We start from the raw sequence: 25,090 nt of genomic DNA, 5'->3' as shown, positions 1-25,090 counted from the left end.
TTACCTTTTCCACAACTCAGAGGATATCACCAGGCCGATCAGCTCTCTAGAGATTTTTTTGTTTTGTCTCTGTAATTCGTGGTTTTGTATTTTGGTATTTTAATTCTGAGCCTTCAGTTGGTTATGGTGTACGGGGGGGGAAAGGGTTTTCCGGTACTATGTAAGTTAGGATGTAGATTTCCTGCAGAAGCCTAAATCAAGTCTTAATGTTAGAAGGATATTTAGTGCAGAATTTACTCTTTTTTTTTTTTTTTTTTTTTTTTACTATCTATCCTGCTATTTCAGACCCATGCTGTATTCCAAAGCCAAGTTAACTCAATGTCTGACTGAACGTGTGGTAGTTATGACAACAGCAGCAAAAACTCATGTTTGTGTGTGTATTACCATGACATTTCCAGACCTATAAAATAAAGCATTACAATTACAAAACCAACATGTCTATAATATTGGCTTTTATTGAGGGATCAGTATTCATATCTCCATATAAAGAACAAAGCATGAAAAGTAACAACGGCAAAATGAAGAGGTGAAACCTAAAATGTCATCCATGGCAAGAAATAAAAGTAAAAATACTTAAAACCTTCTTTTATCACATAGCTGGGTTTCTTTTTAAAACAATTTTAATCTTACTATCCTTTAATAACGGTGACAATGCACATACTGTATGTCTTGTGATACATAAATGTCTGTTTTTTAATATAGCCGTTTCCATGATTGATGTTCTAGTTTAATTTCAGTTTAATAATGATTGAAGTTTTGACAATATCTAAGATATTTTGAAGTTTCACATTCACTGCAAAAGGCGTTTTTCTTGCTCCTGCTTTTAGAATTATGTGAATAGCAAACCCTCATATTTCCTTTATTTATTTTAGAGATGCAGCCTGGGAGTATTATGAAAGATGAATCTGGTTTTTCCTCCTGCTTTCATTCAGGCTGTCGTTCACTGATATCTGTAAAGGTCACTATAGATTGTTGAGTTCCAAAAGGGTTTGGTCCAATACCTGGTGCATGTCCAGATTTTCTTCTTTGGCGTGGGCCAGTTTCTCTAGAGTTGGAAACAAAGACACAAGTTACCTTCCAAGTTAATGTTCTGTCTATGATGAATATCTAAAAAATCGAATTGCTCTCAAATGCAAAGTTGTTATGCATAGTCTTTGTGTAAAAGGTAAATGGACTGGTTCTTATATAGCGCTTTTCTACTCTGTCTGAGCACTCAAAGCACTTTGGGTGAATGAATTACTTGTATAATCACACAAGCACTTCTAAGCTTAAGTGCTAAGTATCTAACATTCATACACACTCCGATGGATGCATCGGAGAGCAACATGGGGTTAGTATCTTGCCCAAGGATATTTGGCATGCAGACTGGAGCAGCCTGGGATCAAACCACCGACCTTCTGGTTAGTGGCTGATCCGCTCTGCCACCTGAGCTACAGCCAGTGTGAGTTTTACAATAGAATAGTTGAGTCAAACAGGTGTTCAAGGATCAAATGAAATGAAAGGAAATGCTCCTGATAAATAAATGTTTTAATTTATAGCCTACTATAGTAAAATAAAGCCTGCTGTACAGCCTACAGGTTATATACAGTAGGCTACGGTATGAAATACAGATTGTTCAATATGAAATATAGATTCTTAGAAGCAACTCAGTACATGCAAAAATAGGACTAAAGTAGTCCTACACACATTGAAATAACACACTAATTTAATGAAAAAGACGGCTAGAATTGCTTTGTATGTAATATTGTCTCCTTTTTGAATGACTTCAATATTCTTCCCCTCTGCAATTCTCTACCTTATCATGGTGGAGGGGTTTGTGTGTCCCAGGGACTACAGTGGCTTGCAAAAGTATTCGGCCCCCTTGAACTTTCCCCACATTTTGTCACATTACAGCCACAAACATGAATCAATTTTATTAGAATTCCACGTGAAAGACCAACACAAAGTGGTGTACACGTGAGAAGTGGAACGAAAATCATACATGAGTCCAAACATTTTTTTACAAATAAATAACTGCAAAGTGGGGTATGCGTAATTATTCAGCCCCCTTTGGTATGAGTGCAGTCAGTTGCCCATAGACATTGCCTGATGAGTGCTAATGACTAAATAGAGTGCACCTGTGTGTAATCTAATGTCAGTACAAATACAGCTGCTCTGTGACGGTGTGATGGACCGAGCAGTGAAGGAAACTTAGGCACAGGTTAAAGTCCAAAAAAATGATTTTTTTTATTTAACCCAAAAAACATAATTGGTTAACTCATGCAAAAAGACTCAAAATCTTGGGCCCATAAAAGAGGTCAAAATAACAAAACTCTACTCAAAGTTGACAACACAACTGATAACTCAAACAAACTGACCTAACTTAATGAGACAAAGGGAAAACTTTAATAGTGGCTGATCAGCCCACAAAAACAGGAGAAGGGGTAAAACACACAAAACCAAACAAACCAAACATAATGAACTCCAATTCCCCCCCATGGTCCTGAGTTATGGCGTGAACCAATTTGTATTCTTCCTTTAAAGCTCGCTCCGCCCCTTTTCCACCTCTTGGCTCCTTAATCAAGGGACTGGAACAGCTGCAACTAAGGTAACTCAGAAAACAAAAAATGAATCATACATAACAGTGTAAACTAAAATGTGCGCACTTATTTTAGAATGCAGTGTTATGTGGATATGTGAATTAACTCTAAACCAAAACCAGTTATTTATTGTCCTGTAAATTAGGGCTGCTCGATTATGGCAAAAATGATAATCACGATTATTTTCACTGAAATTGAGATCACGATTATTTGACGATATTTATTTAACCCTTTAAGACCTACTATAGAACCAAGTCCACCAGAGCTTATATTATTTTTTTTACATGCTGTAGTGCCATTTGTGGGAGCATTTCAAGTTGCTATACATCAATACAACTGTTATAGCCCATATTTTAATAATATGTATGCATTAAGTGCATAGTAATTACATAAATTGCAAAAAAGTGCAATAAACTACAAAAAAAATTGAAAATCGCTTTTGTTTTGTTTACATATATTTCTACTTGGAGAAATTTAAGAGGCTTATCCCTCAAAACTTTAAATACAATAAAGTTGCAAAAAATAGTTTCCCACCACAGGAAATTTATTTTGAGTGTCTTCATAGTTTTATTTTGGAGATACACCAATTTTTATATACTGCAGGAAAAACAAAAAACAATCCTATGATGCAAATTTGCAAAGAAAACAGCATGTGCATCATTTCACTGTGGGAAGTGATAGGAACGGCAAAGCGTGTTTCTGGAATATTATGTTTTTGTTCCTGCAAGCGCTTTTTATGCAATTTTTGCAAAGCTATATGTGGAACGAAACCGTGACCGAGGACAAGCTGATGGCATCAGATGTAAGTACAACTCCTCCGGTTTCATATGCAAAACAAATTATTGCGCTAGCTTACACGGTTCAGATTCTACAGGGATTTAAAAATAGTTACGCAAAACGGAGCGTGCTGCTCTGACCGGCTTTAAAGGGTTAACAATGACTTTAAAAAAATAATATAAAATAGTGTGCAACACCACTGAAGTTTTTTTTTTTTTTTAAACTCTCTTTTCAACCAACGGCAGTCACTCTCCAAATAACTTCTGCTTAGCTTTCCGAGCTTCCCTCGGGTCCTCTTAATCAGCGGTCTCCAACCTTTTTTGCGCCACGGACCAGTTTATGCCCGACAATATTTTCACGGACCGGCCTTTAAGGTGTCGCGGATAAATTAGGGAGGGGCTAATAATCGGCTCAGTCATTTTTAATGATCGCTGAAAGCCCAGATTGTAATCGTGATTAAAATTCGATTAATTGAGCAGCCCTACTGTAAATTAATTCCTATATTTAAAGAAAGAAATGTGAATGCAATGTTACTTATAAGCCTCTACACTAACATGGTGGGTATTACCACTGTGTGGCTGTAAGTGCAGCCATCACAGACGGCCTCAGAGGTTGTCTAAGAGAAAATTGGGAGCAACAAAACCATGAAGTCCAAAGAACACACCCAGACAGGTCAGGGATAAAGTTATTGAGAAATTTAAAGCAGGCTTAGGCTACAAAAAGATTTCCCAAGCCTTGAACATCCCATGGAGCACTGTTCAAGCGATCATTCAGAAATGGAAGGAGTATGGCACAACTGTAAACCTACCAAGACAAGGCCGTCCACCTAAACTCATAGGCCGAACAAGGAGAGCGCTGATTAGAAATGCAGCCAAGAGGCCCATGGTGACTCTGGACGAGCTGCAGAGATCTACAGCTCAGGTGGGGGAATCTGTCCATAGGACAACTATTAGTCGTGCACTGCACAAAGTTGGCCTTTATGGAAGAGTGGCAAGAAGAAAGCCAGAAAACAGAAAACCATAAGAAGTCCCATTTGCAGTTTGCCACAAGCCATGTGGGGGACACAGCAAACATGTGGAAGAAAGTGCTCTGGTCAAAATGGAACTGCACAGTTACCAGCTGTCAGCTACCTAAAAAAGGATCCTGGGGTTATTTGTCTCTCAGAAACTGTTCATAACTTCCCTTCAACTCATTCATGTCACCTAAAAGGTAAACCTGTTTCTCCATCACAGCTCTGATGATCCAGTTTCAACATTATGCACTCCACACTGTATATAAATGCCACTTGTTTTGCACATATTCAACTCTGTATATTTTATATATTTTATTATTATTATTATTATTATTATTATTTTATTTTATTTTTTTACTATTTAATTTGTAAAAATGTGTATACACACACACACACACACACACACACACACACACAGGAAAATATTTAGTATACACATCCAGAAATGCATACACTATTATATATTGTACATATATTTATTAGTTTCAGGTTGGCCATTCTTGTATTTTGCTCGTTTGTGTTGTTGTGTTTGCACATCTCTGTTGCTTGTGGGGCTCGCACACAAGAATTTCACTCGCATGTGCTGTGCCAGTGTGCCTGCACATGTGATGTGACAATAAAAAGTGATTTGATTTGATTTGATTTGAGTAAGGACATCTCCTGGTTTCATCTTCATGTTTCCCTCTCACCAGATAACCAAACCGACATCATGACCAGCAGCTTTACAGCTGTGGCTCCAGCAAACATCAGCTGATACTAGAAATTAATATTAAATAAATTCTAACAACAGCTGATCAAGCTTAAATGTGCTGCTGTTGTTTAGCGCGACATCCGCTGGTTTCCTCTTTCGGCGCAAAGTGAGCGATAAACAAACAAGAGAGCCGATCAGCTGATCATTGATCAGTTTCATGATTGAAGTAGAAACGGGAGAGGGAGGGGGGAGAATGAGAGGAGAAGAGGCAGCTGTGCAGCGTAAAGACAGAATAACTGCAGCTTTGTGCCTTTTCCATTGTAACTGAATTACGGGACAAACTGTTTCTTTTCACCTCAATAAGAAACGCGTAATATTTTCTCTGAATACCAGACGGGACGGTTGGCAACTCTAATAACTTATGAACAAAATAAAGTTCAACATCATTAACTTCATAGCACCACCCAGCTGTATAGAAACTCCGTCATGCTAGCTAGCACGCAGTACGGAAAAAGTCAGAATAACGAAAATAAACTCCACCTAAACTTGGTTTATATCTGACCCAGAGAGACTGCAGGTCATAACTTCTTACCTGAAGTTCAGTTCACACTTGGACCAGCGGCCGCCTCAGGTCTCTTTTCCTTCTGCGTCCCTTTCCATCCTCCACCTGCTGGCCTCCAACACTTGCTAATGTTACTGAATCTGTGGAAGCTCCGCGATAGCCACCACACGAAGTAACGAGTAACGACCCTATCTAAATCCCAGTAACGAGTAACGCGTTCCTGATTTTGGCATAATAACTAGTTACCGTGCTCGTTACCACAATAATAACGTAGTTACTGTAACGCGTTACTTAATAATGCGTTAGTCCCAACAGTGCCTAACGCACACACCCCACTTTGCAGTTATTTATTTGTAAAAAATGTTTGGAATCATGTATGATTTTCGTTACACTTCTCATGTACACTACTTTGTATTGGTCTTTCACATGGAATTCCAATAAAATTGATTCATGTTTGTGGCTGTAATGTGACAAAATGTGGAAAAGTTCAAGGGGGCCAAATACTTTTGCAAGCCACTGTATGTTGTCTGGGGGCTTTTACCCCCTGGTAGGGACTCTCATGGCTCTTTGTCTGGTCCCTGACCAGACAAAGAGCAATTCAGAAGATGGCTCAGAGTAAAGCTGCTGCTCCTCCACATTGAAAGGAGCCAGTTGAGGTGGTTCGGGCATCTGATAAGGATGCCTCCTGGGTGAGGTGTTCTGGGCATGTCCCACCGGGAGGAGGCCCTGGGGCAGCCCCAGGACACACTGGAGAGATTATACCTCTCGGCTGGCCTAGGAACTCCTTGGTGTTCCCCCGGATAAGCTGGAGGTGGTCGCCGGGGAGAGGGAGCCCCCATGAACCGGCCTAGATAAGCGGAAGATGGATGGATGCAATATTCTTGATCATTACCAAAGCTTTATTAACTTACACAGTCTCGATTTTCAGCTTTCCTTTCTGGCTTAAAAAAGCATTTAATTTAATTCAGTTTATTTATATAGTGCCAAATCACAACAACAATCTCTATATGCTGTTAAAGACCCTACAATCATACACAAAACCCCAACAATCATATGACCTCCCATGAGCAAGCACTTGGCAACAGTGGGAAGGAAAAACTCATTATAATTATTGATGAAGTTTCTGAAGTGCAGGTAGGCCAGTTCAGCACCCAGACTTTTCGACTACAACGCTATGCTTTTGTAATAGATGTAGTATTGCACTGGTTTAGCATTCTCTTGCTAAAATATGCAAGGCCGTCCCTAAAAACGACATTGTTTGGATGGGACCACATGGTGGGCTAAACTCTGTATTTATGCTGTATACAATATTGTACGATAGATACAACAGTGATGGTGCATTTTCAGATGTACCGCTGCCAGTTCCATAGACAACAATAATACCCTGATACAGTCAGAAATGTATGTTTGAATTGAGCCATGATAACAAGTCAGATGGTCCCTTTTCTTTAGTCCAGAGGACACAGCGTCCATGTTTTCCAAAAAAGAATTCACAAATTTGATATGTCTGACTATAGAACACTTTTCCACTTTACCTCAGTCCATTTTAAATGGCCTTTGGTGCACAGAAGATGATGAAGTTTCTTTGCATGGTAGAGTTTTAACATACATCTGATGGTACAGTGAACTGTGTTCACAGGCAGTGATTTCTGGAAGTATTTCTTAGTGCAATTCAGTGATTTCCACAACAGAATCACACCCGCTTTTAATGCCATGCCACCTTAAAGCTCAAAGACCACTGTAATCCAATACTGATTGATGGCGGCACATGGCGGAAAAAGCATGGCAGCGATGGAGAATGAGAAGGGCGAAAGCGGATCGTTGAATGAAACGGATGAACCAGAATTGGTTTGTAAAAATGCTGCAACTTCAGTGGTGTGGAACTGGTTTAGCTTTCGTCCGTCAGATACACAACAAAGCACTATTTTTGGTAGAGTATGCTAGTGGGCCGTCGTTATTACTGTGTTTTTTGGAAAATACGGCACACTTAAAATCAATCCTTTGATTTTTCTGAAAATCGACAGTGCCCCTTATAATCCCGTGTGCCTTATGTATGAATTCTGGTTGTGTTTACTGACCTGGAAACGATTTTATGTGGTACACGGCGCTCGAAAATCTGTCAAATGTTTTAGTACGACTTTAATAAGCTACAAACTCGCACCGCTTGATGGATTGTCGGAGCATTACGGCTATCGTAGGCAGGAGGCTCGCGGAATGATACGTACTGTGCTTCAACATAATATTACCGTATTGTGTGTATAACCTCTTTTTAAGTTTTGTGGATATTATACATGGTTATGCTGAGGATATGTTGGCCAATTTCCACTGGAAATGCCTTTTGGTTAAACTGTCAGCAAGGAATTTGCATTTGCACTGTTACATTTTTATATAGCTTTAATCCACATAAAAAACAGCTGCTTGTTTAAGTGAAAATACATTGGGGGGTTTTTCCACTAATAAAGTTGTGGAGTTGTAAAGTATTTTGTCTAGTGTCAATTATATCGTCAGTTATATTGTTATCGCAAATTTTCAAATGTATATCGTGATAAATATTTTTGGTCATATCGCCCTGCTCTAATTCCAATTCCATTATCGATGGCGTAATGGAGCAATCAATACCCTACAACACCGGGCAGAAAACGTTCTATCTAAGCCAGAAGGGAAAAAGAAGAACACACACATATAAAGAAAGCTCTTAAAACACATGTGGTTATCCTAATTGGGCTTTCATCAAATCAGCAAAGATGCACAGAAAAGAATGTCAGACACCAACTAGGGAGAATCAGAAACACAAATGGAACATCCCCTATGTAGCCGGTTTGGGAGTTTTGTCTTTGGGATGAACCAGTTTTTGTCGGAGTGTATGCCTGGGTCTGAAGGACACTGGGATGTTATGCTTGGAGAAGACTCTCCTGAGTTTCTCTGATAAACCCTGTATGCTGTACAGTGCAGCGAGGAATGCTCAGACCTCTACATTGGAGAGGCACAATATAGAAGAGCCACCTTGGACTGAGAAGACAGATTGTTTGAAAGAGGAGTGAAAGAAGCCATCTTTGTCCACTGTGAATGGCAATCTTTGAACAGAGGTGGTGGCTTACAACACCAACTGTCTGCCATCTATAATCCAGCCTCTCGGCTCACTGGCTCCACTTTGAGAGTCACCACCATCTCTAAGCAGCATATCAAAGACATTACATCCATACAAATTAATTATATGCTGCGTGATCAAATATTTGTGCATGTTGGAGGTATTTCCCCTGTTGTGATCAGTATTGCTAAAAAAGTTATTACGCATATTACACAGAACACTTTTCTTAAAAGTAATGCAGTACCTTGCTTAATTACACCCAGGAGAAAGACATGATATACTACTCATTACTTTCATGTTACTCTGGGTTCAGCATTTACTCAACTTCAATGTCACTCTGGTTTCTTGGCCAGCTTAGCCTTAGCATGCTGTTTGTGAAGGTGCTTGCAAAGAGCCAAACTTGTGTTAACAGTATAAGTTTTTGTCCCTGAGCAGTCTCCACTTTACAATTGTATTCCCATCCTTTCTTCTATAAAAAACAGTCCATATGCTGTAAACTACATCACTATTTTCCTCTGACACACAAACTGAAATCAGTTGATCATAGCAAGAGTGCAAGAAACGATAAGCAGGACTGATAGGGCAGGCAGGCAGACGAATTGGACAACTGTGAACAGGTTCTTTACACATCCTGTCACATCATAACTTCCTTTTCTCCATCATATCAGCCAGCTCACATACTCCTGCCTTTCTTTCTTTCTCACTGCTTCCTAACATGCTTTTCCCCTCTCTTCTTCTTCTCATTACAGGGGTGGCTGTAGCTCAGGGGGTAAAGCAGGTCATCTGCTGATCTGAAGGTTGGTGGTTTGAACTCTGGCTCTCCCAGCCTGCATGCCAAATATTCTTGGGCAAGATACAGATGCATCCATTGATAGAAATGCCCCATCCATAGAAAGCACTTGAAAGCATAGAAAACAGAAAGTGCTTGGGTGAATGTGGCGTGTGAACGAATGTGAACGCATCATTCAATCAGAGCTCCCTGACCTGCTGTCCATCTACACCAAGCGGTGCAAGTCCAAAGCTAGGAAGATTATGATGGACCTCTCCCATCCCAACAATGGACTCTTCTCACTGTTGAGGTCTGGGAAGCGCTTCCGCTCCCTTAAGGCCAAAACAGAGAGAATGAAGAGGAGCTTCTTCCCCCAGGCTATTCGGGGCCTGAACCAGGTGTAGGACTGGACTCTCCCAAACACGTCACTATAAGACTGGACTCTCACACACGTCACCACACGCACCACCACACATTTCCTATAATCCTATAATTCCTATAATTTATAATCCTTATCTTTATAATCTCTTCTGCTATTTGCACATTCTTTACTGTAAATTCCTAAGTTAATTTGTAAATTTTTGTAGTAAATTGTAAATATTGTAAAACTTTTCTTCTGTCATTTAATGGTCGGGCATTGTACAGCTACAAGCATTTCACCCCCATGTCATACTGTGTATGGTTGTGTGTGTGTGACAAATAAAATTTGAATTTGAGTTGTTTAAAGCACTTCGAATGCTCCGGGAGAGTAGAAAAGTTCTATCAATCACATTACATTTAGCATTTACAAATTCCACCAGCAAACCGTTGGCCAAGTGCAGAGGAAGCAGTCAGTGTTAATGAGGACTGATGATCCACATATTTGATTTGGCCAAGGTTTTATGATGTATGCCCTTCCTGATGGAACCATCCCCATTTAGTGCTTGGGAGAAGCACTAGGAATTCACTGATGTGGCCATCCCATGACTGGGTAAAATACACACACAATTACGAACTGACAAACTGACGAATTACGAGAGTGACAAGGAAAACTGAGAGAAAGTTGTGAAGTGAAGACAGCTTTATTACAGGGGAAAGACAAAACAGAATTGCTTAACTAATATTTTGCTAAAGAGAAGACAGCAACATAGTAGCTCAACCTTCTTCTTTAAAAAAGACCAGTCCTGTGAAATAGCTTACTCTTTTACCACACAGTAGCACTGTGGAGTGGAGAAAAAGAACAGCAAACAGGCAGTAGAGTTCAGACAGGAAAGAGGGGCAGCGAAGAAGTAAGACAACTTCTACAGTGTAGTCATATCGTTGAGGGCCAGGTCCAGCTCCTCACTGAGAGCCTTGCCCTTCAGCTTCTGAGCATATACTTCATCTAAAGGAGGACATTGAGACACGGAAACAATTAATCACATAGAGAGACAGAGATCGGATAGAGGTAGGAAGACAGGAAAAAGAAAAGAAAATAGTTTAAACTGTAAATCTTCATACCGATTCACAAGTGTTAATGCCATCACATCAGCTTGTTACTTCAGCTCACCAAGACAACAGACAGCCAAACCTGAGCTTAGTCAAGCAAATGCCAACATCCCTGACTTTGATTAGTAAGGAAAAGATACAAATTGAACAAATAACTGGAATTATTGGTTGGTACAATTTAGCCTTGATACCACAGACACCAGGATAAGTATCAATGTAAGCACTTCAAACCAAGTTCAAACTATTTTCATTCAACAACTGTTATGAAAATAATTAATGAATTCACATATCAGAACTACAACCACAAAACACCATGTTAAAAGTCTACATCATTCAACAACAATGTTTTCACTGTTGTGTTTATGTACAAAGACAAATATTGACAAACACACTGTTATCTGTTTCTAGATCCACAAAGATGTGTGGATATGTTTTTCTATCACTATTAGGGTAAGAGAAATCTTAGGAAACCGTCAAACCGATATCTGAATGTTTAGGTGTGGGTGCATACCACCATGAATGGCATAAAGGCAAAAATGCCCAAAAGAAAAAAAATTAATTAATATAGCAGCAACATCAAGTTTTACAACTAGTCATTTTGCTAGCTAACTACCTTCATTGTGGCATATTGTGCTATGAAAAAGTATTTGTTTGTTTGGTCTGAAACATGTAAGTGTGTGAAAGATGCAAGAAACAAAGTCAACCTGGGTAAATACCTGGGTGTGATGATGTCTGTGTATTCTTTTTCTCCTGGATTACCCTTTTGCGTTACACATTTCACTGTTTTTCCTTTTGCTACCTAGCCTGACCTGTCTCCCCAATGTGATGTTTGTTTATTGTATGTACGGTCCGCAAGGTCTGTCATCTCGGTTGTGGGCAACCGCAACTAACAAATAAACGCTATCTCATCATCTAAAGATAAAATATTCAGCTTTTAAATGATGATTTAAATTATTAAGGGAAAGAAAGATTATTAAACCTACAAAAGAGGAGTAGGGCCACTGAAAAGAGAAAAAACAGTGGGGACATCTCCAAAATTCAGATTAAACTCAGAATTCTGAGAAATAAAGTGTATTGTTTCTACAATAAAGTATTGTATATGTTTGCCTAAATAGGGCTTTTAGTCCCTAAAACTAGGAAAGAACTATATATGAAGTCCATTTCTATTAAGGTGTCATAAAATAAAAAATATTCTTGCTTTTTGTCTTAGTGGCATTTCTCATAGTTGCTGTATTACTATAAATGTTGTAGGTAAGAACATGCAGAATGACGGCCAAGTGCATTAACTCTAAGTATTAAAATTAAGCAATTAAAATTAAGCAAAGACACCATAACTGGATTAGAGGAATTTGGTCCTTCCACTTATCATTGGCTTTATTCAGGAAATTGTAACTGCAGAGAACAGCTGTCCAACAAAGTGCCAGTTCAGTTACAACACCCCATAAGTGAAACTGTGTGTGATTTTAATGTTCACTGAGGGACACTGAGCAGACATGTTAGTGGAAGTACTGGCAGAGATAAGAGGTGTGTGTGGACTACCTTCTAAATCATCAATGGTCTTCTCCAGCTTGGCCACAGACCTCTCAGCAAACTCTGCACGGGTCTCAGCCTGGAATCCAAACCACAGCAAAGCATCAGCTTACTCCATAAATCATAAGTATACAACAAAAATAATAATAATAAAACTAGACTGGAAAAACTTTACCTCCTTCAGTTTGTCAGTAAGAACTTTTATTTCTTCTTCATATTTGTCCTCCTTTTGAGAGTACTGAAATATAAACAAATAACATACAAACTTTCACAAAGTGTGTTTAAACAACATTTCCATTTCATGAGTGCAGTTGGCCTGAGTACCTTATGTAAGTATTTTCCATCTGTTTTCCCAGGCTTTATCTCTAACTTTTAACCATGTGGATAAAATTATAGCTGATTCTAATTTTCAGTGGTGTGTTTCAATCAAAAAGATGCTGGAAATGTGGAAACCTATTTAGTTTAACCTTAAATTTAAAACTAAAAATGGAAATGGACACAAATCAAATAATTATCATCATGACAATTTCCATTATGTCATTTAAGTTAATTTTGCTGTATGCCGCTGAACTTGAAACAAAGTTTCATTTATTTATGGACTGTTTATGTGTCTGTATCCTCATAGCAAATTATAAATGCGTTTTGTTGAATGGATATAGGGTTTCTATTGATGTCTTTAGATTTGTTTGAGGTGAGGCCGAATGACTGGTCCCTCTTTTTTACAGGTTATATTTTTACAGGTATTTTACAGTATTTTTACGGGTTATATTTCATATATATACAATCTGACTGGCCACTCTTCAGGCTAAATACCCCTCAGCTCCTACTGTACCTTTTCAGCCTGTGCTTCCAGTGACTTCAAGTTGTTGGTGACATTTTTCAGCTCTTCCTCAAGGTCACCTGATTTACTGACCAATGTAAGAAAGATGAAAAGCAAAAGAAGAGAAAGTAGTGACTTGAAAGGTAGAATAGCAGAAGAGACTAAACTCAGACATTGACTAATAAAAGACTACATGACTTATAACAAAAACCGCCAGGCTCTTGGTTAGAATCTGTTTTTGGAGGGAGCGTGCATGGTCTTTGATCAGTTTCTTCCAGGTATTCCTTCCACAGCTCAAAGACATGCACGTTAGCTTAACTGGTGAATCTAAATTGGTCGCAAGCATGGATGCAATGTATATAAAGTCCCTAACTGCGTAGAATAAAGAAAGAGAAATTTAAAAATATAAAAAATCTACTTTTTAATGTGCCTATAAACCTACTAACAGACAGATACCAATAATGTCTTCATCCGTCTCTCGGTGCTTTGTCTTTATTACCCAATGAGTGACAAGGCCATAAGGCTACTGTCTCTACTAACAAATATTTTAATTCAATAAAATAAATGTATTTTTTCATTTTAAAACACTTGACTAATTTCCTTAAAGAAATATTAATAGATGACAAACAATACACTGATGTGAGGGAACACAATTCAGTGTTATTTATATAATTGTGTTTATTTTTATTCTGAAATATAAAAAAAAAATACTTTAAGTACCACTGTATAGATGGATGGATGGATTCTTGCTGGTCTTATTAATTTTAAAGAAAAAAAGTAGAATATCAGCAGTACTTAAGTGCAGTATAAGAGGGAAATGTAGAAAACATAGATGGAAAAGTAAAGAGGCTGCAGGTCAAAGGAGCACAAGACAGCAGGTCACAATTAGACCTCAGTGGTGTTCATACAGTAAGTACCTCTTCTTCTGAGCACATCATGGACTTGAAATTTTGGTCCATTAGTTTGAGCTCCTCCTCCAGCTCCCTCATTCTCCTGCACGAGTTAGTCCAAAATGTTTGGGGGTGAGGAGGATTGGTGGTTGCCAAAGAGACAGTGGTTGTGCAAACATGCATTCATTCACAAAAACACAGAAAGAAAGAACAACACACAGCCAGAGAGGTATACTATGTAGGCAGGACTATCTTTGCATTAGCTGGCTCTACGGCTCTAAAATCCCAATCTAACAGGTTTGTGTACATTACATAATCCCACAGTTAAAAATCTGAATTATTCTAAGAAAACAGGGTGCTTAAACTGATATTAATTTAAAGCTCTGACTATGACCTCCTCTGGATGAGGTTTAAGTATACAGCATAAGCTGCCATGATGATGTAGCCAGGTTAAAAAAAGAGCCAGCTTAATAAGCCTGCAGCCATTACGTTTGCTTCATAGTACAACCTCACGTCTCTGTGTCATTAGTTTTATGTCCTACTTGATGACAGCACACAATAACACTTTGCATTTGTGATGAAATTGTTAAGTAAGCATTCAAGTCGTGCATCACAAGAAAATTAAACAATTACAATAATATTTGTAATTTAGATCACTTATAGAGCTAAAATTCCAAAATAAGTTAAATCTTCACAAATAATTGCAAATCATGGCTTTGCAATTTAAGCAGAGATAAAAACAGAATAAGTAGATTAAACAGCAGTGATCATTAGTCGCAGTTGTTAAGAGAATTCTTATGACATGCAACACTTAGAGATCCCACTACTATTTAATCTAGACATACGGGTATGAATTATATTATTTAAAACAACAAATGAGCAAGATTATTTTGTGATGGTAGGAGTCACATGATCTCTACCATGACAACATGTATGTATGTAAGTGACACTTGCTAGTGTTTTTGGAGTGCAGGTATTGACTTACGCCTCAGCTACTTCAGCACGCTCCTCTGAGCGCTCCAATTCACCCTCCAGGATCACCAGTTTGCGTGCAACCTGCAGATATTCACACACTTAAGTCATCCCAAATAACATAACAAGTCTGTTAACTCATTTTGCTTAGTAAAAATATTGTATTTATGTGAACTTCTGGTATTTATCTTTGTTGACCCTATTACTGACCAATTATATACTGTGAGTCTGCACTATGTTCAGTCAAGTCATTATAGTGCTGTAAAAAAGTATTTGCTCATCTTCCTTCAAATGCATACAAACCAACATCCCATTCTTAATACATAGGGTTTAATATAATGTCAGTAAGCCTTTGGGGTAGATGTAGCTCACATGGCAGAGCAGGTCATCTGCTAATTGGAAGGTTGGTGGTTCAATCCCTCCAGTCTGTATGCCAAATATCCTTTGGCGTACTCAATAATTTAAGAATGTGTGTGCATGTTAGATAGAAAGCACTTACATAGAAAGAAGTGCTTGTATGAATGGGTGAACAAGGCAAGTTGTGTAAAACACTGAATTAGAACTTGGAAATCATTTTATCTTCATACATGCTCAATCATCCAGGTAAGGAATTCCTAAAAAGTTGACTCTGTTCATCTGGACGTTGCGTTTCAGTGGAAGAAACGTTTCGTCACTCATCCAAGTGACTTCTTCAGTCTCAGCTAACTGCAGGTTTCCCCAACCTTAGCTTTGCAAGATTACTGAAAAAAGCACCACTGAATGAACAGTGGGCTGTTAGGTCAGTTCCTTGATCTTTTGACAAAACTTTTTGTCAACTTTTTGCCATATAATCATTTTTCTTTTTTAAGGTAACCTACTGAGAACCTACTTAGAATTTGTGTAGAGTATTAGTTGTTGTTGTTTTTTCTCCAACTGGGACATCATGCAATAACCATGAAAAAAACAGCAATACAACACCTCTTCATATTTGCGGTCAGCCTCCTCAGCGATGTGTTTGGCTTCCTTCAGCTGCATCTCCTGGATCTCCATTTTCTCTTCATCTTTTGATGCTCTGTTCTCTATGACTTTCATTCCTCTGAATAACAGGAAATGTGACGGAATAAGCAGTGTATACAGCAGTGGAATTTATATTTTTATATATATATATATATATATATATATATATATATATATATATATATATATATATATATATATATATATATAGAGAGAGAGAGAGAGAGAGAGAGAGAGAGAGAGATTGTGTGTGTCTGTGTAATTTTTTTGTCTCTGTATTAAATATGCCACTCTCCATGCTCTCAATTGTCCCCATGGGAATAGATAGAGTAACTGTCAGATGTACAGTAACTACACTAAAGTCATGAAAGACTATGACAGAGCTGAATCATGGTTCAAAATGTAATGCTGATAGTCATAGTAAATACAATACTGGGTTGTATAGTACAGGATTGGATAGCTGAAAACTCAAATTAAAGTGAAGAAGTGCCTTATAAAAAAGGCTGGATGTATTTGCCATGTCCCACGCTTAAAAGAGTAACAGTAATAGTTTAACAAAAACAACTGTACCTTCAATAACACACTAGCATTCATAAAGAGGAGCATAAAGAATAGCAAACAGCATCTTAACTCTACAGACAGAGAGTTCAAATTTTAGATGGATGGACATGAAGCTCATCACCTCTCACTCTCATCTGCAGCTTTCTCAGCCTCCTCCAGCTTCTGCAAAGCAGTAGCCAGTCTCTCCTGAGCTCTATCCAACTCCTCCTCAACCAACTGGATACGTCTGTTTAAGGATGCCACTTCTGCCTCAGCCTGCGGGGACACACACACACAATTATTTTTTGTCTTTTTTGTGTTTTTTCCCCCCCTGTTCTTCTCTCCTGGCTCCAAGTAGTCATTAATTTGCACATCTAGACTGAATCCACACGTCTATTATCTTGAGGGTAAAAGAAAAAAAAAAGTTGTTTTTGATTGCTAAGCGGAGTCCTAAGATATGTTCCTTACAGTTTGTTTGTTTTTTCTAATTGGGTTACTATTAAAAGAAACAAGGATGTGATATTTGACCAAAAAAAATGCAGGACTTTTTAAATGACATTAAATGAGCAAAGACGGTGGTAGAAGCATATAAAGTCAACAATGTTTTGAAGCTTTTTTTTAAGTCGCCGAAAGAGTTTCAAGATGGCTACCGAGTGGCAAGACTTTCATTTAATGTTTTATTTTAGAATATAATGCCATTAAATTGCTTTAATTCTTTTATTTGTCAGTTATTTTTTATAGTTATATTTCCTCTTTTACAAACAAAGGGGAAACAGCCGTTCATTGACGACTGCAGTTTCCGGTGTAGCGGTCTTAAGACGGTGTTTCTGAGTATTACCCTTTCCCTGGCCTGCCTCTCCATGTCAGCTTCTTCCCGCAGCAGCTCTGCTTGTTCTTCGGCCTCATGCGTCGCTTGCTGCAGTGTCTGTATTTTCCGTCTGACAGAGTCTATGGACGTCAAAGTCGCCATGCTGCGATTATTCAACTTCGAGCTTTTCGCAGGCGTCACGGCGTTGCCTTGGCAACTGTAAGTCGGAATCAATGCAAGAGTTTTCTGGTTACTGTTTCAAAATAAAAGTTGGCGTTCCAGGTGAAGTCGGAAGTCACTCTTTTCAAATGGAACGCCCGCTTAACTCGGATTTCCAACTCGGGCTTCCATCTTCGAGTTAAGAATTGAAGATGGAGGTTTTGCACATAAACATTAGCAACACTGTAAAAATGGTAATATATACATGTTCTATAAATAGAGAGTTGAACAGGCTCTACCAATGAATGTGCTCCATAGTGGTTTTAAAATAAATAAATAAATAAATAAGCAGTTTTGTTTTGCTACTGAACCATCTACCTTGCAGGAACAAAATAAATCCTGTTTTTCCAGGCTTCTCAGAGTTCACTAGCCTCATCCTCAGAGGTAAATGGAACACAGCTTAGCAATGACACAAGTTATTTGGACAGATAATTTTTCTAATATTCCTTCATAGGTAATAAAGTAAGATTTTAGATAGATTATAGATTATAATAATGCATATTTTTATATAACAGTATACTCGATTAGGTTCATTTTTCACCCTTATGCTAACAGTACAGCAATACAACATGGAATATGACTGCTCATATTTTTTTTGCACAGCTCCAGATAATGTAAGTAAGAAATTGGCTACAGTGTCAATAAGAAGGACAATTTGTAAAGGCACTAATGATGGTAAAAAGTCAAACTTTTCAAATTATTTATTTCAAATTATTTTCAAAGTACATATATATGCACAACATAAATGTGTTTGAGAATAGAACTTGATGTCCCAAGGCAAAGGTATTTATGTTAGAGTGAACATCAGTTACAAGCAGAGGAAGCATAAACAAATGAATGCATTGCTCTGATGCTTTTCCATCTTTGGAAACCTCACAGTGACTCTGCAGACAAGACAAAGTTCCACTCCTTTTAGGACCAATGCATGTGGTCTCACTCTTTCCTGCATTGCTCATTTTGACTCAGAACTTTTAAAGAAAACTAGACCACAAAAATGACTGTGACTCTCATAAAAGGCATTGTGGCCCCATTTTCACTACTAATCCTGTTCCATAAGTCAAACATAATACATCCAACAAAACTATTATAGTTGTAGGAATAGAAAGTTAAATATATACTCATTAAATATAGTAGTAATTCAAGTACCTGTACAGATATTGAAGATTGTTACACCAGTAAGCTCCAAATAGTTAACCATAGTATTAACCACTGCACCACCATGCTGCCCAAAATAAAATCTTGCCTAATAAACTGTTAAGACTTGATAGATTAGTTGTAATTGTCCTCAGTGTGCTAATAATCATTTTTCTCAAGTAGCTGAAAATGAGTTCACTGCAAATGATGATAGTGATTTGGAGGATTCAGCACAAATAGCTTTTACATCATATGAATTGGTGATGATTTTTGGATATGTATAAGTTGATGGAATGTAAAGTTTGACTTACTGTAAAAGTAGCTTGTGCATATTTCAGACATAGTAGAAGCTAAGACTTGCTACTAGTTTTATAGCATTAGTGATGGCCTACATGACCTTAATTTCAGTTACAACCCAGTGCTAAACACCTGAAGTGACTGGATTGAATAGTGACAGAACATTTAAGAATGACAGTACACATAAGGTAACAACCATCACTGTGACCAGACACAGTAAGCTAATGTGATCTCGACAATGTCGCCCTCTAGTAATACTGTCATTTATGCTCACTTACATCTGCTGCCTTTTTTTCAGCTTGCTCCAGCTTCTCCTGGGCATCCTTCAGTGATTCCGAGTATTTGTCGAGCTCATCTTCTACTCCTTTCAGCTTCTTTTGCAGGGCAAGCAACTCCTCTTCAAGCTAAAGCCGAAATATACCAAGACACAAAACACAAAATTATTTTATTTTAGAAGCATTGGGGAAAATTGAACAAAACAAAAAAGAATTTTTATTTTATTTAATTGCTCATAATCGATTTGCCAAAAAACATTCAGTTTACAATAATGTGACAAATGAAAAGAAACCTTGCATTATTTCATTATTTTTGAAATGATTAAGCACCTATCAAAAAATTACAAAAAAATATCTCACTATTTATTTTAGCTTAGTGTTTTTAACCCCAGCAGTAATAGATTTGTATTAAAATATTCTGACAATGTTGAAAATGTAGTTCTTTTGACCTGCAGTGAGAATGTAGAGGCAGCAACAACTCTGCAAATAAATGTACTTGATTAGGCCTAAGTTCATTATTATGCAACAAATTATAACATGAGCTGTATTCAGTAAAAATCCAAATACTCAAAATCTAACTGGCATATGTGAGAAATGTTGCTTTACAACCTCCTGATGATGTTGTATTAGTTATAAAATTCTGATATTAACGTAACAGACATGGATCTTTGAGCATATCCATGCTCCCAAAAGGAACACTGTGTTCACTTATAACAGACAAAAGAAATTCTTTGTTATCCAGTGTCTCAAATATATTTTTACCAAGTTGCTGTGTGCAGTAACAGCATATAAACAGTGACAGTAGCCACCAACCCCAGATGCCTATCAAATCCAACACAAATCTAGTGTCATTTGTAACACTCTATTAATGATCTAGTTAGATGATTGGTGTAAAATCTGTGTGCATATTCTTCAGAGAAGAAAACACTTTTTTCTTAACCCCCAACGGTAAATCTGAATCTAACAACCAGATTCCCTTTTCCAACAGAAGCTTTCAGGACTATAAAAAGCCAGTTGCAAATGACAGTGATGTGGCCTGACAACAGTGTTCCTAGTACAAATGTGCTTTAAATATCTCTTCTGACAGCCTCTCACAGCCATCTAAGGCCTGATACTCACATATAGCATTTGGCAGTCCTATAGTTCCTGTCATAGTGGTAACCAAGACAACGGCCTTGACAGACTCTTAAAAACTGTGACAATTCAAAGGTGAGTTACTTAGATGTAGAAATATAAATGGAAATGTTCATTGGTTCTAGGTAGAGCTGATGGTGATAGCAAGCTGGTATCCCCTGGGAATAATTTCTATGATAGCTGGTGCATAGTTGAATGTTAACAGATTGCTATGTGATCTTGAGAAAATACACAATAGAACTACACCAGAGAGACTATAAGCCATACAGGAATTTCACTGCGTTGTCAGATGTTTCTCAAAACAATAAATTATGAATATTTTCTCATGTGTTCAAGAGTTAGAAAAAGCAGTCAGTTTTGAATAGAAAATAGTGGAATCACATGTAGACTGAGTAAACTGATTTTTTGTGAGCTACTGGCTTACTCGTGTATTCTGAAAGGGAAATAAGAAGCAGAGCATTCAGGTATCAGGCCCCTCTCCTGTGGAACCACCTCTGTACTTTTAAGATTACTTCAGAGTTTCCTTTTTGATAAAGCATATAGTTAGGGATGAATTAGGTGATAGTGAATCATTCTTTAGTTATGCAATAAGTACTTCTTTGCCTCCCATAGTTATTTTTCTCTTCTCCTTTCTTTCATCCCCCAAAAGCTCATGGAAGATGGCAGAACCTGAGTTTGGTTCTGCTGGAGATTTCTTTCTGTTTAAAAGGAGTTTTTCCTTCCCACTCTCAATTGTTTGGTAATAAGGGATTGTCTGATTGCTGGGGTTTGGTTTTCAATACACCAACAATCTATGTCCACTGTGAACGACCATCCTTGAACAGAGGTGGTGGCTTGTGACACCCACTGTCTGTCACCTATAATCCAGTTTTTCCCTTCCCAGGTGCCTTAACGCCCACTCACATCTTGTGTCAGTTGATCTTAACTGGGACCACAGAATGGGATCTTAAATATTGGTGGTGGTGCTTAAATACTGGTGTGGTATATTATTTTGGTTTTAAACATTCTGTAGTCTAAAAATGTTTTGTACAATGTACATAGAGAACATAATCATGTTATCCAACAAACATTCCTTTTCAGACATTTAAAATGAACAGTATTCTGATTCTTATGAAATTATAGCAGGTTGCAGGTACATAAGTCAGTTTTCAAATTTTAAGATGAAAATCAATTGATATATTTATTGTTTAGACATAATTTTGACATAGATGGGTCAGATCTAAATCTGGCTGATAGCATAATTCATAATCATAATTGTTGATGTGTATATCGCTTCAACGTTGCAGCTGTTGATTTCCAGAAAGCCAGACTGCTTTTGGTGCATTTCAGTCACTTTCAGTTCAGTCCTTGTAAATGACCATTTTCAATGACTTTTCTTTGTTGTTGTTGTTTTTAAGCCACTTATGACTAAGTGTTCCGTCTACACATAACAGACAACTTATCAAAGAACCAGTTTACATGTATATCTTTAGGAACTTTGCTACTAGCAGGCTGTCAGAAAAACATCATCTGTTCTCCTTGCTTTAATTGAATCTACAAAAGAAGAAGAAGAAGAAAGAAATAGAATGGACACTGATGGGCCTTAATGCTCTGTCACTGAAGCTTGACAGTTAAATTCCAGTTTGGTGTTAAAGCTATGCCTTAAATATTACTACTGCAAACACTTCTGATACACTGTGCTAACTTATGCCATAATTTGATGTGCCCTTCTCAAGAAAAAATAACTATTTCATTCAGTTCATTTCAGCACAACAGTCTCAAAGATATCAATGGAAAGTTGTCAGGTATGGAAAAGTGTGGTAGGAAAAAGTCATGAGCAAGAGGTATGACTTCAATCTCAAGAAGATTTTCAAGAAAAGTTGATTCAAGAACTTGGGAGAGCATCAGAAGCGTTTAACTTGGGATAAAGAGGGGGGAAATGGACTTTTGCTTAATGGTCCAAAGTTCTCTTTTTCAGATGCAAATAAATGTTGCATTGAGAGTAGAGAGGCACATAACCCAAGGTCTTAAAGTCTAGTGCGAAGTTGCGATTGTAATGATTGGTCCACTTTGTTGTAGTCCAGAGTCAACTCAGAAGTCCACCAGGAGATTTTAGAAAACCTTGTGCTTCTATCTGTTGGCAAGCATTACGAAAATACTGATTTCCTTATTAACACATGTCCACAATGCCAAAACTCCTACAAGATGGTTTGCTGTCCATGTTATTATAGTACTGAAATAGCTGCCAACCAACCTGACCTGAACCTCATAAACAATTTGTGGGGTATTGTCAACAGGAAGAGATGAGTAACACAAAAGCTAAAAACACAGACAAGCTAAAGGCCACCATCAAATCTATCAAAGCTGATTGCCTCTATGTACTGCACTCATACAGTAACTTGTTGTGAAGAAGTCCCAACCAGGAACATACATTTCAGAAGCTGAATGTTTCTGTATTGATTTAAAATAATACTCTAATAATTTGATGCTGGATTTCTGATTTTCCTAAACCTTAATCATCAGATTAAAAATTTAAAAAAAAGTCTGAAACATATCAAAGTATTTCACTATACTTTTTTGAACAAAAAAAGAGAGACATTTTGTATTTGCTTTTGTAGTTACTTGTCATGTTTAGTTTTGTAGTTATATATAAATACATTTAACTGCATATCATATTATATAATCGTCTTTTCAAACCTGAGAGATTGATCTTGTCACTGACTGAGCTGAACTGTATATGATCAGGTTAAATTACAGAACAAGCAGCTTTTGTCAGTGATATCCGATATAAGCAGAGACCCTTTAAAAGTATCCATCACGGAATAATTTTAGCATATAAGAAATACTCTCACTTTGGAAATTTAAAATGCATTTTGGTTATAATATTTGTGCACTTTTCCCCGATTTTAAATAAACATAAAGTATACCTATGTAAATATCAAGTTTCAAGTGAAAATAAAGATAATACAGGATATACTTTAACTATCTCTACATTTGGAAAATTATTGTGTCACAGCAGCCGAAACATTAAACAGAACCTATATCAAATTGAAATACAAGAGCTCAATAAAATAAATACAATACTGGAAAACAAAATCACTCAAAAAAGTAAAAGAAAAGAAAGGGGAGCACAACTAAATAGAAAAAAAGTGAAATAAAAGAGCAAAAAGTGTCTTAGACTCGTTTTTTTATGGACAGTGCCAAACATTGACGTTAAATGCCAAAACATAAAGCCACAAGCAAAGAATATCCTGAATGAGAAGTGTCAGCAGTATACATCAAACAGTGATAATAAAAATCAACTTTAGCAGCCAAAAGCTACAGTACATTTTACATATTGAATTATGTATGTGCGGTGCGGGTAAATGATAACAGGACGATATCAACATCAACTGGTATGGAGGTGCATTTCACGTCAGACCTTTCGCCCATTTACAACTTAGTCGGGTTTTGCTTTTCAGCACTTCTTCTAAATTATTTTATATAGTTCTGTGTGTATTTTAAGGTATTTATTTCATAACTTTTCCTTCATTATGTTTACGTTGAAACGTTTAAACGTGTTCAACGAGTTGCCTGTGAGGTGCAGCGTAGCTCCTTCCTTTACCTGTTTGCATTTGTCCTCTGCTCCTTTTTTGTCTATTTCAGACTGTTCTGCCCGGTCTATAGCGTTCTCCTTATCCAGCTTCAGCATCTGCATTTTCTTCTTGATGGCCTCCATGTTTCTTCAGTGTCTGTGAGCTAAACAGAAAGAGAACTGCACCCAGCTTTCGGGACAGACACAGGCAACGGTCCGTGACAGGAGAACAGGAGGGTCTCTGTGAAGCTGTTCAAGAGAGCAAGAGAGGATGGCATGACAGCAGTACGAGCCCACGCACTCCTCTTTTTCTCCCACTTTGGATCCGTACGATTCGTTGACCATGTTTAGGCACTGAAAGCTGTGCAGGCTGTCTGACGTGTGTGTTCAGTATGTGAGAATAAATCAAGACTATCCCCGACCACTGGGACATCAGCAAAGGTAACAGAGCAAATCACTGATCTAAAACGTTTAGAGATGAAAAAAGTAGTACCAATCCGAAAATTACCAATTAAAATATTAAAGGCGTTGAATTAAAACAAACAAACAAACAAAAACCCACAACTGACTGGGTCATATGTGAAGATGTACATACTGAAAACATAAAAATCCAAAATTGAAAGTTAAAACACAAAGAGAGAAAGTCTATACCGCGTAAACAGAAGGACACAGTTATAGTGTAAGACATAACATACCTATAATCTGGGAAAACTGGTAGCTAAACCAAAGCATTTATTTTTATTGAGTCTCCATTTCTACTTATCTGTATAAATGAGGAGGTCCTACTTTCAAATCAGAGTTGAGAAAGTCCCCACAAGGGCTTTGTAGTGCAGTGGGGTGTGATGATTTCAGTTAAAGTGAGACGATTTAACAATGTGTTAGTCTCTACAAGATACAGGTTTGCGAGCTATACAATCACTACTGCTATTTAGAGGCAATAAGGTAACTAGTGAGACATGTGGCTAATATCCATTTAG

At 37.6% G+C, this 25,090-nt stretch overlaps 1 protein-coding gene across 4 annotated transcripts; it reads right to left on the bottom strand.

Annotated features, from left to right (window-relative positions):
* Positions 1-836: 836 nt before the first annotated feature.
* Positions 837-24,383, bottom strand: tpm2 (tropomyosin 2 (beta)). Of its 4 annotated transcripts, none has more exons than XM_085360075.1 (9): positions 24,144-24,383; positions 19,430-19,555; positions 16,836-16,969; positions 16,115-16,232; positions 15,171-15,241; positions 13,308-13,383; positions 12,651-12,713; positions 12,485-12,554; positions 847-1,045 (listed from the first exon to the last, which is right to left on the bottom strand). In XM_085360075.1, exons 1-9 carry the CDS (start codon positions 24,255-24,257, stop codon positions 963-965), a joined length of 855 nt encoding a protein of 284 aa, XP_085216201.1. In that variant the 5' UTR covers positions 24,258-24,383; the 3' UTR covers positions 847-962. The 4 variants fall into 4 exon arrangements, with proteins under 4 accessions (XP_085216203.1, XP_085216201.1, XP_085216202.1 ...); XM_085360076.1 differs by lacking the exons at positions 847-1,045; positions 13,308-13,383 and adding exons at positions 10,529-10,841; positions 14,213-14,288; XM_085360074.1 differs by lacking the exon at positions 847-1,045 and adding an exon at positions 10,529-10,841.
* Between the last annotated feature and the right edge of the window lie 707 nt (positions 24,384-25,090).

This window comes from Diplotaxodon limnothrissa, linkage group LG7, assembly GCF_057381915.1.
Source record: "Diplotaxodon limnothrissa isolate DT_005_m linkage group LG7, D_limnothrissa_male_GT1.1, whole genome shotgun sequence".
In the NCBI taxonomy this organism is placed as follows: domain Eukaryota; kingdom Metazoa; phylum Chordata; class Actinopteri; order Cichliformes; family Cichlidae; genus Diplotaxodon; species Diplotaxodon limnothrissa.
Note: the sequence above shows the minus strand (reverse complement) of the source record. Positions and strands in the feature narration are given on the sequence as shown.

Excerpts from the sequence above, each read along its gene's own strand:
- tpm2 (XM_085360075.1), bottom strand. The coding sequence starts at position 24,257 with ATGGAGGCCATCAAGAAGAAAATGCAGATGCTGAAGCTGGATAAGGAG. Across the intron at positions 19,556-24,143 it reads CAGAGGACAAATGCAAACAG|CTTGAAGAGGAGTTGCTTGC; the intron begins GTAAAGGAAGGA and ends TTTCGGCTTTAG. Across the intron at positions 13,384-15,170 it reads CGTGCTGAAGTAGCTGAGGC|TAAATCAGGTGACCTTGAGG; the intron begins GTAAGTCAATAC and ends TACATTGGTCAG.